General features: G+C 42.1%; 1 protein-coding gene across 3 annotated transcripts in view; it reads right to left on the reverse strand.

Moving 5' to 3' along the window:
- Window positions 1-649: 649 nt before the first annotated feature.
- Window positions 650-25,075, reverse strand: part of ADAT2 (adenosine deaminase tRNA specific 2) — a 32,753-nt gene continuing 8,327 nt past the window's right edge. Inside the window, exons 3-7 of one of the 3 annotated variants that reach the window (XM_043888448.1) lie at window positions 16,494-16,598; window positions 13,468-13,618; window positions 10,757-10,863; window positions 8,010-8,118; window positions 650-1,929 (exon numbers count right to left, since the gene is read on the reverse strand). In XM_043888448.1, coding sequence (XP_043744383.1) covers window positions 1,859-1,929; window positions 8,010-8,118; window positions 10,757-10,863; window positions 13,468-13,618; window positions 16,494-16,598 — 543 coding nt within the window. In that variant the 3' untranslated portion in view covers window positions 650-1,858. Of the gene's footprint in view, window positions 1,930-7,235; window positions 7,946-8,009; window positions 8,119-10,756; window positions 10,864-13,467; window positions 13,619-16,493; window positions 16,599-25,075 lie in introns of those variants that run through there. The other 2 variants (XM_043888447.1, XM_043888449.1) reach the window with 2 other exon arrangements.

The raw sequence follows: 25,075 nt of genomic DNA on the forward strand, positions 1-25,075 counted from the left end.
CAGCCTCTCATCTCCCTGCCACCACGACTGACCATGTCCTAGATGGTGGCCCAAGGCCTTGGCCTGACCTGAAGAAAAGCAGGAGAGAGTTAAATATTTGCTTTAAGCCACTGAAATGTGAGGGCTGTTCCCGTGGCATAAACTAGCCTATTCTGACCAATACAAATACTCAGAGCTCTGTGTCTGGACAGGTTACTGAGCCTCCCGGAGCCTCGGGTTTCTGGGTGTAAATGCAGATGATCACCGTACCAATGCTTAGGGTTGATGTGAGGTTTACTGAGGTAACATGTGAAAAGAGCCTGGCACATACTTGAGGTAAACGTCAGCAGCTGTTTCTGACACATTGCATCCCCACAGTTCAGATCTTGCCTCGTGATGTGAGAGTCCAGTGGCTTTACCTCAGGGACAGGAGGGTCAGAACCTCCCCCAACCACACGTACTCAGGAAGGAGCACGGAATCACTCGCATCAGAGACAGAATGAAAAACAACTCCTTCTCACAAGTAGGGGCCTTTGTAACTTGGTCCAAACAGCCCTCGCCTGGGTCGTCACACCACCGTCTCTTCCTTACTCTGATACTGCACATGCTGCCCTTCGCCCTCTCCCCTGCGTTCTCAAATCCTACTTGCCTTTCAGGGTACAGTCCCTCCTTCTCCATGAAGTCTGCCTCAAATACTTCTTCACTGTGCAATTTAGAATTGACATCGTCTCTGTCTATTGGGAGTCTCAGGGGGCGCAGTGTTAAAGGATTTGCCTGCAAAACAGGAGACGCGGGGTCAATCCCTGGGTCAGGAAGATCCGCTAGAGGAGGAAATGGCAACCCACTCCAGTATTCTTGCTGGGAGAATCCCATGGACAGAGGATCCTGGTGGGCTTTAGTCCATGGGGTCACAAAGTGTCTGAGACAAATGAGCAACTGAGCAACTGAGCACATACACACATCTATTATGCATAAGACTTTGTCCTGAACTCAAAGCCAGGTAAAAACAAAACATGCACACACAATACCTAATAAATATTTGTACTTTGTCTTTTCCTCAAACTATATATGAGATTCTAGCAGCAAAGGGCTATCAAGCTTGTTCCCCAAGAAAATTAGGGAAAGCGCAGTGATGGGAATGGTATGGAGATAGGTTTTGTTTAAATCTTGCTTTTTAAAAGGGTCCAAGAGATTTCTGAAATTATAGTCACAGTTCTTAAACGTGACAAATATTTGCTAACATTTTTAATAAGACAATGATGAATAAAATGTATTTTTTATTCTAAACCCAAATAAAACGATAAAGTATCTTTTCTCCTTGACACTCTCTTAAAGTGTATGTAAGGAAACAAAATATTCTAAGCCCAGATAAATATTTTATACTTTAGTGTCTTGGATCTCTCTTTCATATTTATAAACCGACTTAAAGAATGAATCACAGTACTGAAGCAATTCACCACAGCTGTGCAAGGAACCATGTGATTCAGTTCCAAAGTCACAGAACTTGAATAAGCACCTTAGAAATCCAATCTCAACATTTTATATTCTCTAGACCAGGGGGGGTAGGATACATTTTCTTAAAGGGCCAGAAACAATATTTTAGACGTGGGAGCCACAGGTCTCCATCACAGCTCGTCGGCTCTGCCACTATCGCACAGAGGCAGCCCCAGACAATACAGAAACAAATGGGTGTGACTCTGTCCCAACAAAACCGAATTCACGGTCACTGACATTTGAATTTCATATGTTGATGGGTCACTAAAATCTCCTTTTGATTTTATTTCAACCATTTAAAAACTTAAAACCGTTTCTGACTTGTGAGTGGTACCCAAACAGACAGCAGGCTGAGTTTTCCGGCTCCTGCTCCAGACTCCCAAGTTCATGCTTCCTCAACCACATCACGAGGTCTCAGTAGTAGCCATGGATACGTGGTATGGAGCCCAAAGATCACTTAAAAATAAGGTGAGAAATAATCCCATGAGCCTGCTTTTATTAACTCGACTTGAAAAAACAAAGATCCTAAAGATGTCAAACTTTCACCGGAACATACGCCAGTCTTACCACAAAAATAACAACGTCACCCACCACCCCTTTCCTCACCACACAATTAACGATTTTCGGAGGAAGAAAATAGTTGGCAGTTTTCTTCATAGATGAGGTCAGTGTAGTCTCATTTCCTTGCCAAAAGGCAGGGAGAGCAATTCCCGATGCCTCGTCTCCCCAGGGCTGTTCAAGACCAGTTGAGGCAGAACGACTGGGAAGGACAAGCTTTGGCTTCAACACGGATTTTTAAACAGGAAACTCACTACTTTAAAAAATGTTTAATTTTTTTTTTTTTTTTCAAAAAGAGCCTTGGCTTTTGCTATTTTTACTGATAGTCATTTTGAAAGTAGCAATGCTTAAAACATTTTAAGTCTAGATATCTCTATGGAAACCCAAGAGAACTCACATTTTATGACCAAACAGCTACCTACCTAGATCCTCTTGGACCATTGTAGGCCATCTGTGAAGCCAGTAACATCTTAGACCTATTTTTCCAAGAGTCTGGTCTTATCAGATATAGAATTAAATTGACAGAACTATTTGTTCTGCTGAGGAAAAGATTAGGAAAGAACTTATTTCTGAGGTTGCCTTTTGATTTTTAAGACATCCCTATTTATATATTATTAGGAAAAGAATTTTGTGAAGAATTTTATAAATTTTGGCAGACATACTAAAAGAGGAAGAACACAATCAAATAATTTTAACAGTTGCTTTGAAATATATATTATTAATTTTCTTTCCATCAATGTCAAATACATTTTCTTTTAAAAAATGTAATAGTTCCTCTCCCCAGACTGCATATTCCTTGCAAGGGAGTGTGTTGGGGGGAGGAGTAATTATATAGCAAAGAAATCAGATAACACTTTCACCCAGTGGCTAAAATTAACATCACCAGTGAGGGACAGATGGCCTTTGGGGACCTCCAGATGTGACACTCTGAGAAGAACATCTTATCACCTAGAACGCATAACCTGTATCTAATCATGAGGAAACACCAATATTAAAAACTAAAAAGGAAGTAGGGGGCAGAAGGGCTGTATTATTTTTTTTAATGTCACGAGAGATGAAGGCTGTGGGAATGTTCTAGAATAAAAGAAGCTAAAGATACTTGACAATCAAATGCAACATCTGACCTTAGAATGGATCTGATATTGCAGGGGAGTGGGGAAGAGTCTCTAAAGAATGTTAAGGTGTCAACTGCCAAATCTGGAATACAAATAGTATATTAGATAAAAATATTATATCAATGTTAAACTTACAGAAGTCAATGACTATACCATGATTATATAAGAACTATATGAGTGTATATATAAAAGAAGTTCTTATATAGCTTCCCAGGTGGTACCAATGGTAAAGAATCCACCTGCCAATGCAGGAGACGTGAGAGGCGCGGGTGCAGTCCCTGGATGGGGAAGATCCCCTGGAGGAGGAGATGGCAACCCACTCCAATATTCTTGCCTGGAAAATTTCATGGACACAGAAGCCTGACAGGCTACAGTCCATGGGGTCACTAAGAGTCAGACATGACCGAGCAGAGCAAATAAGCACTAAGCAATAGAGGAGTCTATCAATATGATATATGTAACTTTCTACTAAATGGTTCAAAAAATATATATATATTGTTTTATATATATATGTTTTATATATTGTATATATATATATTTAGAAAGAGAAAAATAGAAATCAAATGATAAAGCTAAAAGTACAAAATGTTAATAGGTTTAAAGAATAAGGGACATATAGCTATTTTTACAACTTTCCTCTAAGTTTGAAATTATTTCCAAATAGCATTTAAAGAAAAATTAACGGTTCTAGCCTACACTGGAGTTCTTGGCTATCTGTTTTCTCTCCATGATGTTCCAAATACAACACAGGAAGGGAGGCTTGTGCCAAGTCACAAGAAAGCACAAAGATATTTTAACATGATCTTTTATCAGTGATTGAAGCCTGCCAAAGCATTACACACCACCCAGTGAACAGAGTCCAGTGTACGGAGCAGTAACCATTGGATACTCTAGCAACTCAGATGCAAACATTTCCCACTAATTTCTCTAAACAAGGCTGTGATTCTAAAACCTTTCTGCATCCCACAACTTGCAGAATTATCTCATACACAAAGCAAACCTCTCCGCTGGCCCCTTAGACATGCTCCATCAGTATCAATCAGTTGGATTCAATCTTTTGAAATGGAATAATACTTTAAGCCATGTCTATGTAGCTAGAGAATGTGTGGCGACTGAGGAAGCAGGACCAAAATCCCACAACCTTCATGTCTGTGAGCCCACAGTGGTGCTGGGGTAGCTGGAGGTGCCCACGTCCAATCTTCAGTAGGTTATTCAAACTGATTGTTCGCCAAAGCAATGCCTAAGACCAAACATTTAGAAGAGACTACTCTATAACTCAGCTGGTGGAGAAAGAATCAAAAAGATAATAACCAAAATTAAAATTTTCAGCAATGCTTAGGAATTTGGAATATGTATACATTCTTCAAAACAGCAAAGAACGTACGTATATTGGTAAGGCTTTTGTATCCTTCCCTATTTATAGTTTTATTATTTTCTTGATCCTTTTAGTAGTGACTATCTCTGGGTTAAAATATCCAGATACTATTTTCGGCTTTGGCTTTGTATCCCAGATACTCTCACTATTCATTTTCCCCCAAATTTCAGTCAGTAATTTTATCTAATAATGTTTACCAATAACTTAAGAGGTTTCAAGCTTCCCTGGTGGCTCAGTCGGTAAAGAGTCTGCCTGCAACGCTGGAGACCCAGGTTCACTCTCTGGGTAGGGAAGATGCCCTGGAGAAGGAAATGGCAACCTTGCCTGGAGAATTCCACAGACAGAGGAGCCTAGTGGGCTACAGTCCATGGGGTCACAAAGAGTCAGCCACGATTGAGGGACTAACACCATGAACTTATTTGACATAAGACATAAGTGTGGCTGAACTTACGGGGTGCTACTCCCAGAAAAAAAGCTCTCAGGTTTTTTGTCTGCAAATAATCCCCAAGAAAATGACACGAAGACAACAAGTACAATGAAATCCACTTGCAGAAAAGCCTAAGAAGCAGAAATGAATCATGACCAACGACAAAAATGTATAAACTAGTCAAAGCACTAAAATTTAATGAGAAGATCATTTTTAAAGTAGCTGAAATTGAATGGAAGGTACATGCAAAATTATTACAGATTTTAAAAGTCATGCATATTCTTCTCCATAAAACTTCTCAAATGCAGTTAAAAACACACACGTACAAAACCATGCCATTACAAACCCTCTGTAGCATGTAACTGTGATTAGCTGCTACTCTCGGCAATATAAAAATCCTTTCACCACAATTACATTCCAGCCTGTAATGTAATTCAAAACAAACAAGTCAGAGGCATCACTCAAATGGCAGAACCAACAAATACAGATGCTTTGCATCAAGGAAATGAATCCACTGAAGAAATGCAACCGAGAAGGAGCTGCCCTCCAAGGCTCGGAGCTGGGTTTCTAATGGAACAGCGAGGCCCCCTTCTGGGCAGACGCAGAGCATCCCCAAGAGGCTCTGCAAAGCTGAGGTTCATAGTGGCAACCCCTGCTACAGTCAGGAAGGTGAGTATCCGAACTTCCTGCTGTGGATACCCTTTCTAGGGCTGTGCTCACACTTCGACATTTTAGATTTTTTTTTTTTTTGGCCATGCTGCATGGCATGTGGGATCTTAGTTTCCCAACCAGGGATGGACCCTTGCTACCTGCAGTGGAAACTCAGAATCTTAACCACTGGATTGCCAGGGAAGTCACTTTTACATTCTAGATTTTAAATTCTAAATCTGGATTTTCATAGAGAAATAGCTGTGCTTGATTTCAGATATAATGAATCATTCTATTTAATTCTGCAACCATTCCTCCTACTGAGTGGCATGCCCACCCCCTCTGCCTTGTTCTTTTTCTTTTTGCCATAATTCTTATCACCCTCCTGCCTCGTGAGAAACCTGTATGCAGGTCAGGAAGCAACAGTTAGAACTGGACATGGAACAACAGACTAGTTCCAAATAGGAAAAGGAGTACATCAAGGCTGTATATTGTCACCCTGCTTATTTAACTTATATGCAGAGTACATCATGAGAAACGCTGGGCTGGAAGAAGCACAAGCTGGAATCAAAATTGCCAGGAGAAATATCAACAACCTCAGATATGCAGATGACACCACTCTTATGGCAGAAAGTGAAGAGGAACTAAAAAGCCTCTTGATGAAAGTGAAGGAGGAGAGTGAAAAAGTTGGCTTAAAGCTCAACATTCAGAAAACTAAGATCATGGCATCTGGTCCCATCACTTCATGGGAAATAGATGGGGAAACAGTGGAAACAGTGTCAGACTTTATTTTGGGGGGCTCCAAAATCACTGCAGATGGTGATTGCAGCCATGAAACTAAAAGACACTTACTCCTTGGAAGGAAAGTTATGACCAGTCTAGATAGCATATTAAAAAGCAGAGACATTACTTTGCCAACAAAGGTCCGTCTGGTCAAGGCTATGCTTTTTCCAGTGGTCATGTATGGATATGAGAGTTGGACTATAAAGAAAGCTGAGCGCCGAAAAATTGATGCTTTTAAACTGTGGTGTTGGAGAAGACTCTTGAGAGTCCCTTGGACTGCAAGGAGATCCAACCAGTCCATCCTAAAGGAGATCAGTCCTGGGCGTTCACTGGAAGGAAGGACTGATGCTGAAGCTGAAACTCCAGTACTTTGGCCACCTCATGCAAAGATCTGACTCACTGGAAAAGACCCTGATGCTGGGAGGGATTGGGGGCATGAGGAGAAGGGGACAACAGAGGATGAGATGGCTGGATGGCATCACCGACTCGATGGACATGAGTTTGAGTAAACTCAGGGAGTTGGTGCTGGACAGGGAGGCCTGGCGTGCTGCAATTCATGGGGTCGCAAAGAGTCAGACACGACTGAGCGACTGAACTGAACTGAACATACTGTATAATCTATTATGATCATTGTCTGTCTCCTCCTGTTAGACTAGGAGCCCCATGAGGGCAGGATACTTCATTTTGCTAATGGCAACCCACTCCAGTATTCTTGCCTGGAGAATTCCATGGAAAGAGAAGCCTGGAGGGCTACAGTCCATGGGGTTGCAAAGTCGAACACGACCAAGTAACTTTCACTTCAGTGAACAAACAGAGCCTGGCACAGTAGAGTTGCTCAATAACAAAGAAAGAGTCATCCACTTAGGCATTTCTTTTATTTTTAAGACTATTCATCCTCACAGAAGGCATGAATAAGGTTTTATGATAGCAGTATGCTGTTAAATGACGAACATGTGTTTTAAAAGTATGCATTTTCTCTAAATGCTTTATAAAAGCAAAAATCTCTTCTAAGGACCACAAAATCATGGTCCAATATGTATATGATTCATATATTAATACAACTTCCAAGGAAGTCTCCCTCCCCCACACACACACAACCTGGGAGAACATGGAGGCTGCCAAGAACAAAGGGCCCAAGTCTGAAAGGCCTGGAGCAGGTGTGTGTAGGGTGATGCTCTCCAGGCAGACATAGCAAGTAACTGAGTCTGGATACACATCCTCTGAAAGTCAGTGCATTCCTGGACCAGGCATGAAGAACAGGCACTGCTTACTAATTTCTAAAACCTCAATCTTTAACTTTTCCCCTTCTTAAAAATGGTCTTTCAGCTTGTAGAAAATCTGGGAGTTGTTTGCAACTGTCAGACTTTTAAAAAGTGCTCATTTGTTCCCTTAACAGAGCAAATGATGAGAAAACATTTTCCCGTGAATTATGGACAATATATAAACATATGCTTCAATGATGTCAACAGCTTTCTGTCCAAGAATGTCGTCCCAGGGGCATGAGTCTTTCATTAGAACAAGTTCAGGATTTGTGACATTCCTTTTTTCGAACCTTTGATTTTGGTGCTGTGAAAAGAATAGAAAAGAAAGAGAAAATGAAGAGGTAGGCCCACGCAGACATGCTTCATACCGATTAAGTATGTGCACACAGCAGGGGAAAACTGACCATTTGGATTTTCTTGTTTGTAGAAGGTCTTTAACATCTCCACCGCCTCCTCAGCCCGATATCCAGGGGTGCACTGATGAAATAAGAAAGCTAAGAATGAACAAAGGCCAAGGAAAATGTGTGCTGTATTCCATAAAAACGGCAACACATACATCATTATGTAAACATAGTTCAGATAACGTTAATGCACCTCCTGGATATTAGGAAAATCAGTAAGGAAGTATATTTCCAAAAAAAAGACCTCAATTAAACATCACTCTAACCAACTCATTATTATTTTTCAATCAACTAACTGTGTGATCCCAGTACACCTACTAGTTATGGGATCTTGGGTAAGATACTTCAACTTTCTATGCCTCAGTTCCCTCATATGTAAAATACAGGTAAATATAGCAATTAACCCAAAAGGATTTTGTGAAAATTAAATGAGATTAGATAGTCAAAGGTATGGTTTTTCCAGTAGTCATGTACAGATGTGAGAGTTGGACCATAAAGAAGGCTGAGCACTGAAGAACTGATCTTATGGAACTGTGGTGCTGGAGAAGACTCTTGAGAGTCCCTTGGACAGCAAGGAGATCAAACCAGTCAACCCTAAAGGAAACCAACCCTGAATATATTCATTGGAAGAACAGATGCTGAAGCTGAAGCTCCAATATTTTCACTACCTGATGACTCACTGGAAAAGACCCTGATGCTGGGAAAGACCAAAGGCAGGAGAAAGGGGCAACAGAGGATGAGATGCTTGGATGGCATCACTGATTCAGTGGACATGAGTTTGAACAAGCTCTGGGAGATAGTGAAGGACAGGGAAGTCTGGCATGCTGCAGTCCATGGGATCACAAAGAGCTGGACATGACTTTGCAAATGAACAATGACAACAACAAAATGAGATTAGATAACATAACCCCTGTTAATTAAAACACCGGGCATATTGTGAGGGCTCACTGGGCACTATTTTTATCTGCTGTTCTTTACCAGGGGGCCCATTTAGTGTTTGATTCTATAGGGTTAGGGTTGGCAGTCCACAGCTAGAAATGGTCAGCTAAGAATGGTTTTCATATTTTAAAGGGTTTAAAACAAAAATGTGACAAGGATATTAGTGGCTCACAAAAGCTAAAATATTTCCTCTCAGGCTTTTTACAGAAAAAACTAGTCGAACCTTACTACAGAGGATTTTTTTTAAGTGTTCAGTTTCTTCTACCTTTGATTCTTTCAGAGAAAAGATCAACATGTGAAAGAATAAGAAATTGGGATAACAGTAGGAGGATGAAACTTAATGTTAGAGAATATTTAGAGAGACTGAGCAGATCATCTCAGGAAAAGAGCAGGAATAAGCTTAGGTCGTAAGACAACCAGCTGATAGCGGTGGGGTGATTATTAAGGGAGTACAAGGGAAGAAATTAAAGCAATAAAATGAAGTCAAAATACACAGGCCTTTGAAGGAGTCTGGACTTGATGCGGACCCTTCAAAGGTGCACAACGTGATGCAGTCACTGGTAATGTCACTGGCAACATCACTGGCACATTGGACAGAAATGTTCCACCCATGTCTGATATCTAACGGCTCATCTTTGTTCAGCGCAGAAGTTTTGAGGAATTCTTCAGATCTTTCTCATAAACGAAGTACAGAGTCAGCAATTCACTTGCAAAGAGTTATGTAAGCAAAATCTGAGTTACTGATAGAAGCAACTGGAAGAAGGCAAATCACTTTGCAGACTGTTTTAATGATCAAGCTAACTGTACTGCTTACTCTCCATCCTGTGACGATTTCTTTTCTGATGTGATGTTAAAGTCATCTGTTCTCAAAAGTGCAGGGCTTGTTGAGAAAGCCAATGTTCAGCTGGGAAAACTCAAAATAGAATGTTTTCCAAAACTTGTTCTCATTGGGATTCAACCAAATTTAGCCCTTCATAGGTACTTAATATTCTCCCAAGAATATCTAAGGTCTTTGTTAACTACCCACCATGTCCAGCATTTGTTAAGTCCTTTTCTTTTTAAAGCATAATACTTTTAGGATTAACCTTATATCTTAGATAGAAAAAAAATCAAACCAATTTATGAGAACTGGTATTTGTCTAGAGACCAAACTCATTTCAAATTCCTTCTGCTCATAGCCTTAAACATGAAAACTCTGGGAGAAGCGTCAAAGTTAAAGAGAAAGTAGAATTTCTAAGTGGATTCTTGGGCCTGGGGGAAATTTCAACATCAAAAAGGCAGGGGGGAAAAAAAATGAAATCAGGTATTGATTGTTAGATGCCAAAATTAGTACAGGGCAATCAAGCAAAACAACTGACTTTGTGAAAAATATTGTGCATTCACTGTAAATGGCTGCTATAGTCAGCAGCACAGCCGAAGTATAATGCAAATTTGGTACAGCATGGAGCCAGGCACACCTGTGGAGGGGAGAGGCCCATAGTGGTAGGGTCCTCACACACAGCTGATGATGCTGGTGAAGACTGTCAGAGGAGAGCTTGGAAGGCTGGAACTCTCCTTCTGGAGGGATTCTGTTCATTAACACATCTAAGTACCCACCTGGAAATGATTACCTGCATCTTACACTGAGGCATCCATGACCTTGACCAGAGGCTCCCAGCACACACCTGGTTTAGTCATGGGTCCTTCGTATAATGACAACACGCTAATTACCCACAAGCCCGTAGGTGAGATACGAGTAATTAGAAAGAAAGAGAAAGTATAACAGTTCATGTTACCTGAAATGGTTTCCCAGTACTCGGTAGATCAGCAGAGGCAATATCCAGAACAGAGCCACAACCACCAAATCTTTCATTCTGGCAGCCATAGACAACCAGCGGGATTCCTGAGAAAGAATTAAGGTTCTACAGAGAACAGGCAGTTCAAGTGCGTATTGTGGCGAAACCAGGGTGGGTTATAACAGCTATCCTAGAGAGGAAACCCACGCTACCCTTAAAAATAATTAAACTTGGGCTTAGTCTTAAAAATTCAGTTTTGCAATCAAGTAGCGTGGCCGAGCAGTCTAAGGTGCTGGATTTAGGCTCCAGTCTCTTCAGAGTCATGGGTTCAAATTTCACCAATGCCAGACCAGAGGTTTTTCTCTAGGTCTAAGCACCCTTTAATTCAGGAAGTTCCTTCTAGAATATAACTTAGTTTTAGGCTTCCCCGATAGCTCAGTTGGTAAAGAATCTGCCTGCAATGCAGGAGACCCTGCTTTGACTCCTGGGTTGGGAAGATCTGCTGGAGAATGGATAGGCTACCCACTCCAGTATTCTGGACTTCCCCTGTGGCTCATCTGGTAAAGAATCCACCTGCAATGTGGGAGACCTGGGTTCAATCCCTGGGTTGGGAAGATCCCCTGGAGAAGGGAAAGACTACCCACTCCAGAATTCTGTCCTGGAGAATTCCATGGACTGGATAGTCCATGGGGTCACAGAGTTGGACACAACTGAGCAACTTTCACTTCACTTCACAATCTAGTTACACAAAAGAAAGAGGTTTAAAGGATTTAAAAATTAACATCTCACAACTGCAAATGGAGTGGAGACTGAATGTGTATTTGCTAAATGCTCGCAGCTTGGTGCTCTCTCTGGCCTCTCCTAAAGGAGGTATTTTGGAATCACTAGAGAATTGGAGCCAGAAGGGAGGCAGGAATTTAATCCAGAGATTTTCACCTCTTCAAAATAACAGATTTTTCCTCTGTTCTTTCCTCAAGCAAATATAACTGTGGCCCAGAATAAACCAGACTAAAACGGAGCCACTCTGGACGGCACGATGGACAGAGAGTTTACAAAGTGGAAACTCTATGTCTTATCACACTCAAAGCCCTTTCTATTATTTTTAGTGATTAAATGATTTACACCCATATACCAAAATAACGGACATGAGTTTGAGCAAGCTCCAGGAGATGGTGAAGGACAGGGAAGCCTGGCGTGCTGCAGTCCATGGGGTCGTAAAGAGTTGGACACAACTGAGCGACTGAACAGCAACAACCAAAATAAATACATAAGAATATGCTAGCGTGAGTCAACAACTAATTGCTGAATTATCAAACAAGTTTTAAAAATATCTTTAGAGGCTAACTTGCTGTATTCAGTATTTGTGTCACTTACTCTGTGAAAGACACAATTCAAAGAGCTATAACTGTATCAACTTCCCATTTATTTACAGTTTACAGTTCTTGGGGTCCAAAATCACTATGGATGGTGACTGCAGTCATGAAATTAAAGGACACTTGCTACTTGGAAGAAAAGCTATGACGAACCTAGACAACATATGAAAAAGCAGAGACATCACTTTGCTGTCAAAGGTCCATATACTCAAAGCTATGGTTTTTTCCAATAGTCATGTATGGAGGTGAGAGTTGGACCATAAGGAAGGTTGAGCACCAAAGAATTGATGCTTTCAAAACGTGGTGCTGGAGGAGCCTTTTGAGAGTCCCTTGGACTGCAAGGCGATCAAATCTGTCAATCCTAAAGGAAACCAACCCTGAATATTCATTGGAAGAATTGATGGTGAAGCTGAAACTCCAGTACTTTGGCCACCTGATGTGAATAGCCAACTCACTAGAAAAGACCTTGATGCTGGGAAAGATTGAGGGCAGGAGGAGAAGGGGACCACAGAGGGTGAGATGGTTGGATGGCACCAATGACTCAACAGACAAGAGTCTGAGCAAACTCCTGGAGACAGTGAAGGACAGGGAAGCCTGGCGTGCTGCAGTCCATGGGGCCTCAAAGAGTCAGACAAGACTGAACCACTGAACAGCAACATAGTATCATAAGTACTTTCACTTTGTATTTACTTCTGACTTACAATTTTTCAAGCCTTCTACGTAATAGGTATTCATGGCAAAAATAAACAATAAAAACTTATAAACAGAGAAAGAGAAATTTTTAAGTCACCTGTAATCTGTTCACCAAAGGCAAAATAGGTGCGTGTTCTTCAGGTCTTTTCTTATGTACACTGTTAAATAGTCTGATTTATGTTCTGTCTTTACCTGACAGTTTAAGTTAGCTTGAAGCGTTTCTTGCTCTCACTTGTTATAGTTTATTGATATTAAAAAAAAAAAAAACTTCATTATTCAAAAACCTTTCTTAAAAAATGTTTTGGCCAAGGAACACTGTATTGTGTACAGTACAAATTCCAAAAGTTGTTTCCTAATTCTGTGTTCACATAGTAGAATCTTTTTTGTTTTTTGACATTGTCTGGACTTTTTTTGTCTTACACTGATGCCTTTGACTTTTTTTTTTAATTGAAGTATAATTGCTTTATAAGGCTGTGGTGGTTTCTGCCGTACAACACCGTGAATCAGCCACATGTATGCATATAAGCTCCGCCCCTTGTGGGAGGAGCCTCCCTCCGGCCCCTCAGATGTATACATATAAGCTACGCCCCCTGGTGGGAGGGGCCTCCCTCCCACCCCCGAGACGAGTACGAAGTCAAAGGATACTCATCAGGCGGAGAGCAGCCGCGCACATGATACACGGCTCCACGGTGACGTACAGCACCGTGTGTTCAAACACTTCGGAAGGACTCTTGCTGCGTCGACGGCACCAGTCTAGGGCCTGATCAATGGCCACCATTTCGGCGTGTCGAGTCGCCTGGAAAGAGAGCTGCCTGCACTGACCTCGTTGACTACATGTAACAGTATTTGACAAATATTCCAAAGTAAATATGAGAGACCAGCCTATGGTTTCTGCAAACATTTCAGCAAATAAAGGTTTCAGGACACCCTTAGCAGCTGACAGTGTATTTCCTACTTCAAGTACCATAGCCTTGCCGATAAAAGATACCTAATCTGAGATGTCACAGGAATTAGTGCTCTATTTTTAGTTAAGTAGCTAAGTACTTTAGGGGACACTCTTTCAATTAAAATACCAGAGAGATAAGTCTCAAATAAAAAAAGATGTCTGTGGTTCCTGAATATTTCCAAGGAATCTGAAATTTCATAAGCACATGCTTTAGGTTCAAATATGTTTTCAAGACTGTCACTAACCTTACTCTAAACAAATCTATATTTAGAATGTCATCACTGGGATATCATCACTTAACATTTTCTCTGGGATAAGATCTTATATACTGGCAGACTCTAGAGAGAAGCAGAGGTTTGGTATCAGTTTCAGATACCTTATGGGAGCAGTAGAGTATTGGAGAAATGCATAAAATTTGAAATCAACCATACTTCAGTCTGAATCCCGACTGTGACATTACTAATTGTATAGCTTTGGGCAAGTTACATAGCTTTTCCAAGCCTTAGTTTCCCCAAATGTAATTCCGATATCTACATCTCATAAAGTGATATGAATTATATGCAGCACAGTCACACATAACACTATAAATGTACTCTGCTATGTGGCAACTATTTATAGTATTCATGATAATCATGTTTATCAATAAACTTACACTTAGTGGCGACTATGTACAAGCCACTGAACTAAACTCTGTGGGGAAAAAAGTCTCTGTCCTCCAGAAGCATAAAATTCAGTGGGGCAAACAGAAAGGTGTTCATTTACCTGTGGGAAGTGCTGGCACAGTGGCCAAGGGGCCATGGAAGCCAGAGGCAGATGGGAGCCCTGCTGGCCCAGAATGATAAACTCAGAGCTGGAAGGTTCTTTGCCAAAGAGGTTCCCCCACCTGACTGCATACGAGAACGAACTGGGGAGCTTAAAAATAAAGCAAAGTTCCTCCAACTCGGGTGCTTTTTAGAAATCAGGTTCAGAATTACTGAATCAACTGTCCTCATAGTTCTCAAGAAATAATCACTGACCTAAATCATCTCAATCAACTCTTTTACTGCTGAAGAACCAGAAGCTAAGTAAGGTATGTTAGGAGGCTACTAAAGACACACAGCTGGGTGAGGTGATGGCGGTGGTGACGGCAGGTTAATGATAGCAGAGCCAAAAGCAGGACTTAGGTCTTCTCTTTTGGGGTCAAGAGTCTTTCTATACTCTGATTGTAGGGTAACCTTCTAAAGAGCACAGAATACAAAAAATAAATCCAGGTTAATTTCAAGGTGTGGAAGAAACTCAGGTCACTGGGGGTTTAGACAGATGTTGCTAGGACATCCGACTTTCTCATGTTAAAGACACTGTACTGAAAAAACAGGGAGATATGATAATTATTTAAAGCACAAAATTCTACTCCCGAATAAGTATCTGTAGATTCACTAATTGGTGTACTATGGCTTATTGGGCTTTCCAGGTGGCTCAGATGGTAAAGAATCTGCCGGCAATGCAGGAGACCCAGGTTTGACCCATGGGTCAGGAAGATCCCCTGGAGAAGTAAATGGCAATTCACTCCAGTATTCTTGCCTGGAGAATTCCATGGATAGAGGAGCCTGGCGGGCTACATTCCATGCAGTTGTAAAGAGTTGGAAACGACTGAGTGACTAACACACATACACACACATGGCTTATTACATATCTTACGGGCATCTTGATGTCCACCTAACAATTGTTTTGTGAATTTGGGTTCCTATTTTGCTTGTGTTTCACCCAATCTGAGTTTTCTTGTTGATAGGTGTGATGAATGAACTTGAGAGTCCTCATAGCACCCCCAGCTTGTTCTCTGGCTCCCAAGTAAGATCAAAGTCAACGTGAGAGGTGTTAAGATTATAAGCTATCCTTGAGTCCCCCGGGCACTTCTTATAATCCTAAAACTTAAGATTTCATTTCTACTCACTGTAACACGCTGTGGTGATACCACATTCAACAAGTGTTTTCTTAATTCATAACTTCTCAACCTAGCCACAATAAAGTCACGAAAGCTTTTAACGTGTACCTGTAGGTTCAGAGACAGCAGGTGGTGGAGACTGTACTCCACCAAATTACCTGATATAGGAATAGCTTTCTTTATACAATCCTTTTATATCTCCACAGCTATCAATTGAGGGTGACTTTTTAATTGACTAGGAGGAACACAATAATTAAAGGTACTACACACCCAAGAATACTGGAGTGGGTAGCCTATCCCTTCTCCAGCAGATCACCCCAACCCAGGAATCAAACCGGGGTCTCCTGCATTGCAGGCAGATTCTTTACCAACTAAGCTACCAGGGAAGCCTCACTGAAGGATACAATATGAGCTAAATTGATATGTCTTATAAAGTAGAATTTCCAGATATTACATTTTCTTAAAATGGAGATGGACTCATTTCTTCTGTATGGACACTCTGATGCAATAAAACCCCTCTTGGGTTTTACTCATGTTAAAGTAAAGCTCTATGAAATGGAAAATCAGACCCAAAGAATTTACTGCTTCATTAAATTTTTCTGAATTATCCAAAAATTTGAAAATCAGTATGGATCACTTTTTATAATCAGAAAAAAAGGCATTTTAAAAGATTTCAGGAAACTGTCCTTCCACTGATGGTCACCAAACTCTACACAGATTCATCTTGCCACTAACCATGAGAAATCCATTCCACGTCTACCATCACTGTCATATGTTTGCAATTATACTATTCAACTCACATACATTTTTGGTTTGATTAACTTCATTTCTCCCCTTCCCCACAACTTCATTGTTGTAGACCATAAGGCAGCCAACAGGAACTTCAGTATTGTCTAGGGCATCTTTGGCCTGAAAGACAAAGTGGAAAATCTGACAGGTGATGTTCAATACTCGAAAAGACGAGAGAAACAGGCAGCCTGAGGAGTACACACATGAACAAACATCAGAGCAAGGAAACGCAGCTCAGTTTTCCCTTTTCTAAAACATACTTCAGTATTCAGTGCCTTTCTTCTCTGTTGTGTCTGTACTGAGAGAGACTCAAGAACAAACCCCCATCATAGGTCCTGAGCTCCCTGGATTTTTCTTTTATTGGAAGCAGAACTGATCAAAGACTACTTTTGACCCTTGTTCTTATATTGCCAGGGGTGTTGGAGAAGACTCTTGAGAGTCCCTTGAACAGCAAGGAGATCAAACCAGTCAATCCTAAAGGAAATCAGTTCTGGATATTCATTGGAAGGACTGATGCTGAAGCTGAAACTCCAATACTTTGGCCACCTGATGTGAAGAGCTGGCTCATTGGAAAAGACCCTGATGCTGGGAAAGACTGAAGGCAGGAGGAGAAGGGGACAACAGAGGATGAGATGGTTGGATGGCATCACCGACTCAATGGACATGAGTTTGAGCAAGCTCTGGGAGTTGGTGATGGACAGGGAAGCCCGGCGTGCTGCAGTCCATGGGGTCGCAAAGAGTCAGACACGACTGAGCTATTGAACTGACCTGAACTATGCACTTTTTTCTGAAGAGTACAGGCTTCTCAGGTGACACAGTGGTAAAGAAGCTGCCTGCCAACCAATGCAGGAGATGCGGGTTCAATCCCTCGGCTGGAAAGATCCCCTGGAGGAGGGCATGGCAATTCACTCCAGTATTCTTGCCTGGAGGATCCCATGGACAGAGGAGCCTAATGGGCTATAGGGTCACAAAGAGTCGGACATGACTGAAGTGAATCAGCACAGCTCAGCACATATGTATTTGTAAACAGGAAGAAGAAGTAACATTTATAAGTCTTTTATCAAAATTCTTTCTTTGTTGAAATTCCACTTGCTTAATCTTTTTGATGCTTTAAAAATCACAGAAAACATCCTCTGGAGTTCCAACAGCATCAGGGTGACCAGACCGCATATCTCCCTGTGCCCACAGTCTCTGTTCTAAGTGAGATAATAATGGCTTTGGAGCACTCTATACAAAACTGGCACAACCATTTTGGAAAACATTTTAGAAGTTTCTTTAAGAAGTAAACACACATGTGTGCTTCAGTCGTGTCTGACCCTTTGCGACCCTATGGACCATGGCCTTCCAGGCTCCTCAGTCCACGGGATTCTCCGGGCAAGAATAGTGGAGTGGGTTGCTATTTCCTTCTCCATGGGATCTTTCCGACCCAGGGACCAAACATGCATCTCTTATATCTCCTGCACTAGCAGGCAGGTTGTTTACCACCTAGGAAACCCCAAGAAGTAAACCTACATAGAGCCTATGAACATCTAGCTTATTCCACTCCTAAGTACTTACTTAAGAGAATATGTGTCCAGCAAAGAGACAAACAAACCTTGTAAAAGAATGTTCATAACAGCTTGATTCATAATATCCAAACATAGGAAATAGCAGAGGTGTCCATCAACAAAAGAACTGTAAACAAACCATGGAATACTACTCAGCAACGAAAAAGAAACAAACTACTGATACAGACAACAATGTGGATGAATCTCAGACATGCTAAGGTAAAAGAAATCAAACACAAAAGCACACACAGTGTATGATTCCCTTCAGGTGAAGGACTAGAACAGACTAAACTATGATGAAAGTAATTGCAACAGTGGTTCCATCATGAACAGGGATGTGTAGCTTGATTGGAAAGGGACACAGGGAAATCTGGGGAGGTGAAAACTTTATCGTGATAAGGGTGTGGCTTACATAGATGTCTGCATCATTCAGAACTGAATGAACAATACATTTAAGACCTGTGCGTCTCACTGTATGTGAAATATGCGTGCATGCATGCTAAGTCACTTCAGTCATGTTTGACTCTGTGTGACCCCATGGACTGTAGCCCGCCAGGCTCCTCTGTTCATGGAATTCTCCAGGCAAGAACACTGGAGTGGGTTGCCATGCTGTCCTCCAGGGGATCTTCCTGACCCAGGGATCAAACCCGCGGCTCCCGCACTGCAAGTGGATTCTTTACTGCTGAGCCACCAGGGAAACCCATGTGAAATATAGCTCAACTGAAAAATACTAATGAGAAAAGTAAGTTTAGGCACAGTTCCGCCACCATCCCAGGGATGGTAAACCAATCATTATAGTTGCAGATTCACCCCTCCATCACCAGCTGTCCATTTTTCTTCCAGCCCTGTGGTTGACGGAATGGGCTTCCCTGCCGGCTCAGCAGTAAAAGAATCTGCCTGCAATGCAGGAGATGCGGGTTTGATTCCTGGGTCGGGAAGATCCCCTGGAGATGAAAATGGCAACCCACTCTGGTATTCCTGCCTGGAGAATCCCATGGACAGAGGAGCCTAGTGGGCTACAGTCCATGGAGTCACAAAGAGTCAGACATGACTTAGCGATTAAACCACCACTGGTGGCTGAAGGAGCTCCAGCAGTTCTGGGGCCCAGGACCGCTAAGGAATACTTCTTCAGGCAGAGAGCAAAAACAGACAGGTTACTTTCGGGATGCCCTGACACCACAGGTGAGAGAGAAACTGAAACGTGGACTAGTGTGCAGTCATTTCCAGCTCACTATGGTTTAAAGAGCCCAAGTATAGCTGTTTCTAGAAAGGCATAGCATTTCCTGTTTGGGCAGCCTGGAAGACACCTTAGAAGCCTACATTCCTATTGAAGCAGAGGCATTTACCACAGGGCATATAAAGTGCCAAGCTGAAGGCTTTGCTGAAAACAGTGTGTTCTGTCTCCTGCACTAGCCTCCTGCTCCCAGCAATAACCCTATCATGGGGCTAGCGTGGGTTCCTTAGCTGCTTCAAACATGCTCAACTGACACTTTTCACTTGGCCAACAGTGGTGAAAGGAGAGGCACGTTGTGGGACCATGTGATACTTCTCTTGCATCCGGAGTAGTGGGATAAAGCTGGGGCCAGGAGAGATGGAAGGAGACGGTATCTGAAGCCGGAAGAACACGTTCTTCAGAACTGGGTCATGTACTACCCACGGGCTAGTTCTGTCCCAGTTCTGTAAAAACAGTTAAAGCATACCCAGTTTGCGCAAAGTTTGAAAGACTGCAGAGTTCCAAGGTTTGGTGCATATATACAAATAAATATACGAATGCACCATAGGTTACTACAGGAAGAAAAGCTGGGAGGAGGACTGACATGTGGGGAGGGAGGAGACAGCAAGAACCAGCACAGTTAAGGCAATCGTCACACAGAGAATGAAAGTTAAAATAAGTTCAGGATGACACATAAGCTGGGGTGCACAAGAGAGACAAATCATGTGCTCATCCATCAAATATCTCTCGAGGGTCTTGAGATAGGAAAGTTATCCTGGATTATTAGGTGGCCCCAAGTGCAATCATAACTGTCCTTATGAGAGACGTGGAGAGAGATTTGACACATAAAGTAGAAAGCAATGGGACAATGGAAGCAGAGAGATTTGAAGATGCTACAATATTGGCTTTGAAGATGGGGGAAGGAGCCATGAACCAAGCAAGGACTGTCACATTAGAAGCTGGAAAAAGCAAGGAAATATATTCTCTTTTAGGGCCTCCAGAGGGCGCACAGCCCTGCTGACACATTGGTTTGGGGGGCAGTGAAACAGAGTGGGCTTCTGGCCTCTAGAACCATAAGAGAATAAACCCATGCTGCTCTAAGCCACCAAGTGTGCGGGCATTTGTTACCGAAGCCAGAGAAAACTAATACATCCTGTTAAGAGGAAGAAAAGATAAGCTAAAACAGGAAGAAAGTATTTATAAACCACATATTTAAGGGGACTCTTGAGAGTCCCTTGGACAGCAAGAACAAACCAGTCAACCCTAAAGGAAATCAACCCTAATATTCACTGGAAGGACTGATGCTGAAGCTGAAGCTCCAACACTTTGGCCCCTGAAGCAAAGAGCCCACTCGTCGGAAAAGACCCGCATGCTGGGAAAGACTGAAGGCAAAAGGGAAAGGGGAGTGACAGAGGATGAGCTGGTTAGATAGTATCATTGACTCAAGTAATATGAATTTGAGCAAACTTCAGGAGATAGTGAAGGACAGAGGAGGCTGGTGTGCGGCAGCCCACAGAGTCACAAAGTTCAGTTCAGTCGCTCAGTCATGTCTGACTCTTTGCGACCCCATTGACTGCAGCACGCCAGGCTTCCCTGTCCATCACCAACTCCAGGAGTTTACTCAAACTCATGTCCACTGAGTCAGTGATGCCATCCAACCATCTCATCCTCTGTCATCCCCTTATCCTCCTGCCTTCAGTCTTTCCCAGCATCAGTGTCTTTTCAAATGAGTCAGTTCTTCGCATCAGGTGGCCAAAGTATTGGAGTTTCAGCTTCACCATCAGTCCTTCCAATGAATATTCAGGACTGATTTTCTTTAGGACTGAATGGTTGGATCTCCTTGCAGTCCAAAGGACTCTCAAGAATCTTCTCCAACACCACAGTTCAAAAGCATCAATTCTTCAGCACTCAGCTTTCTTTATAGTCCAGCTCTCACATCCATACGTGAGTACTGGAAAAACTATAGCTTTAACTAGACAGACTTTTGTTGGCAAAGTAATGTCTCTACTTTTTAATATGCTCTCTAGGCTGGTCATAGCTTTTCTTCCAAGGAGCAAGCGTCTTTTAATTTCATGGCTGGGTCACAAAGAGTCGGACACAATTTAGTGACTGAATAACAACATATTCAATAACAGTCTAGATCTGGATTATGAAAAAAAATGCTCAAAATTCAACAGTTTAAAAAAATTGTTAGAAAATGGGTAAAAGATATTAAAAAGCATTTTATCAAAGATGGCATACAGATGGCAAATAAGTATATGAAAAGATGGATACATCATTAACCATTAGGGAATGCAAATTAAAACCACAATGAGATATCACTACACACTTACCAGAATGGCTAAAAGAAAAAGTATTAACAACAGATGCCAGTGAAGCAGAGAAACAGGATCTCATATATTGCTGGCAGGAATGTAAAATTGTTAGAGCCACCCTGGGAGATGGTTTGGCAGTTCCTTAAAGAGATAAACATGCACTTAACATATGACCCAATGATTGTACTCTGGGCATTTGTTTACCCAGGGAAATGAAATCTTATGTTCATACAATAACACAATTTCATATACATACATGAATGTTCAATGAAATTTTACTCTTAGCCCAAAACTGGAAATGACCCAAATGCCCTTCAAGGGTGGTGTGGTTAAACAAAGTGCATTACATTCACCCATGGAAAACTACACAGCAATGAAAAGAAATCAGCTATTAATTGACTCAAGGAAATTATGTTGAGTGGGGGAAAAAAAATCCCAAAAGGCGACATATTCAATTATACCTTATTCCCAAATGACCAAAGTATAGGTATGGGGAATAGATTAGTGATTGCTGGGGTTTAGGGTGTGGAAAGGATGGTGACCATAAAGGGGTAGCATAAGGGAGCCTTGTGGTGATGGAGAAGTTCTAGTGGTGATCAAACAAAACAGGTAACAAAACTGCACTCAACTATGCATCCACAGATGCACACACAGGTGTACATACATAAAGCTGACGAAATGTGAACAAGCGCTGCAGACTGGGTTAATGTTATATTCCTGGCTGTGATATTTCACTCCAGTTATGCAATATGTTACCACTAGAGGAAACTAGGGGAAGGGAATTGGGGCCTTCTCTGTATACTGTGTTGCAACTTCCTGTGAATTTGTAATTATTTCAAAATGAAACATTAAAAAAAAAGAAAAGGTGGAATAAACCAGAAGGCTCTTACAAGGGCAATTAAGGAGAGATGCCTACTGAGGCAGGAGGAAAACCAGAGTGTCTGGGGTTATAGGAGATCCAAGGAAAATACTGGGCCAAGAAGGAAGGGTCAGTTTGGGTGGGGTGGAGAAAATGAAAACCAGTGGCCTGAAGAGGGGCTTATGTGTAAGTGACATTTCTAGTTTCTATTACAACAGACTATTGTGTCTGTATGTCAAGTGTTCTGATTCTGAGCTTGCAAATAATAAAGAGCTGAGAGCTGGTTGAAAAGCTCCCCCTGATGCAGGACTAGTTCAGGCACCTTATTCATTCATGTACTTTACAACCCTGTGCGACTGTTTCATGATTTCCCCATTTTACAGATGAGGAGACTGAGCCATGGGAAGGTTATGGGATCAGTCCCTGTGCGAGGCTGGGCCTAGAGCCCAGGCCATCTGGATCCATCCACTCACTTGTTCAACAAATCTCTCTGGAGCACCTGCCTGGTTCCTGGGTTCTTAGCCGCAGCTTTGCCTCTAATGTCTACTCCAGTCACCACTGACCAGCTACTCTACTGGTGCTTGGGTTCTTAGCAGCACTAGTTCAAGGGACTAAAGGAAAGGGGACGTTTAGCAGGAGAGTGAGACATAGAAAGTTCAAAGAAAAACAAAGTAAACAAACACGGGGGCCACGTGACAAGGATTATCTGTAAACCTATCTGCAGAAGAGCTCTACGTGAGGCTACTTGTTCATTTCAAACGTGCAGGAGAGGATCCAAGAGCCAAGGGAAGGGGGGAGGAGGTGGCAGGCAGAGGCAAACCCAAGCTGCCCGGTGGCGTTCCTGCCACATCCTGACTTATTCACCTGGAAAACAGCCAGGGCCACACTCAGGCCCCCAGAGAGGGGGTGAGACTTGGGCCTTTCATTCTTTCCTTCGGATTTTCTCATTTCCTCCAAGAAAATGATCTGCTTTTAACTCTATTTCCCACTCTATACTATCTTCCTATTTCGTTTTAGTGAAAATGCCTTCCACTGCTGTCCCAATTAGAGAGAAAGCATGAGTGACAGAAGGACTTGAAGAGGGCAAATAATGCTGTTGATGAGGAACGGCCTAAGCTGAAGGTGAGGGGTGAGCAGGTGGAATGGTGAGTGAGCGAGGAGGTGGTGAGAGCAACCTCAAAACCCCACGGAACCGAGCCACGTGTATATACGCATATATCAAATACATATATTTGCTTTGCTGCCAAGTTCAAAATAGATTTAATTACACTGAAAAGACTTTTTAATCCCTCCCATCTTGTATGTTCCAACATTCCCACCACCTCTTCTGCCAAGTCTGATCGTTTCATTATAAATGCACAAAAGATTAGGCAAAACGGCTCTGAATTGTACCTATGTAGGTTTTCAACCACCTCATCTTTTTTGAGAGGCTCAGTTACTATTTAAAATGGTGATTTTGTCTTTCATAAATTAATAAGTTACCAAGGTTCAAAACTGAAGAATGAAATCTCTCTTCTCACTGGCTCAAACACTGGTCCCTACTCCAAGTGTCTTTGATGTCATTTCTTTTGCTCTTCATATGTCATCTCCTGCACTCTAGGCAGGGTCCACCTGCTACAGATAAAGACAACTCTAGGACGGAAGAGACTCTGCAGTTTCTCTAAAGCCATCCTTCCTACAAACTACTTTCTAGTGATGCGGTGGTAACAGGAGGGGAGAGGGGGTCAGAGGGCATAGACTCTTGAAGAGTACCCAAGTATATCTCCTACAAAAGAAAAAAGAAAATTGGAGGAAAAGACAATTCAGCCAGGACAACTCTTAGGTAGAAAATGATAATGTTCAAAAGGTCAAAGTACACTAGAGCTGTTACTGCTCATGACTCTGAGAAGCTCTGTTCTCCTGTAACACACTAAACTTCACCTGGCACCAAGAGCTTCCCAGCCATCACCCATGCTCTCTGCCAGCCAACTGAGTCAGCCGAACCTTTCATTATCTTTCCAGGTCCTTTGTCCTTAAACTTCTTGGAGCCCCTCTGAGAATCCAGTGAAAGTTATGGACACTCCCATGAAAAAGGCACAAGCATGTGACATTTTTACACACAGCATCAGGGTTTATAGATTCCTCCTAAAACCTGACCCCTGGTTAGGAAGTCCTGTTCCAGACAGATAAGTGGATCCCCTCCTAACCCAAGACCAAGTCTTGGGTTGGTGATTCCTCCAACCCAAGGATGATTCCTTGGGTTCATCTTGATGATTCCTCCCCTTGAGAACCTGTCTCTTCTTTTCCACTCACCTATATCCTATTTCCCTTTTTCAGGTTAACAAAGCATCCTGTAATTTCACTCAACTAACTCGCTCAGGACTTTGTCACCTATTATCTGATAGCATTTTATGTCTGCCTCTTATTTTGGACCCTGGACTTGTTACTATTAACTTTTTCATTTGTGCGTGGCTTAATTTCATCAATTAAACAGCATGCTCCCGGGGGGAGGCACTAGATCCAGGCACTAGCAAACCTGTTCTGCTCACCTTTGCAGGCCAAGTACATAGCACAAGGCCTAACACAAAGACACATTTAATCACACTACATTTGATACAATGGATGTTTCTGTACTAGATTTCTTTATGAATTTTCCTCAGACATGCAATAATCTTATACTAATA

This window comes from Cervus elaphus, chromosome 26 (genome assembly GCF_910594005.1).
Source record: "Cervus elaphus chromosome 26, mCerEla1.1, whole genome shotgun sequence".
NCBI classification, from domain to species: Eukaryota; Metazoa; Chordata; class Mammalia; order Artiodactyla; family Cervidae; genus Cervus; species Cervus elaphus.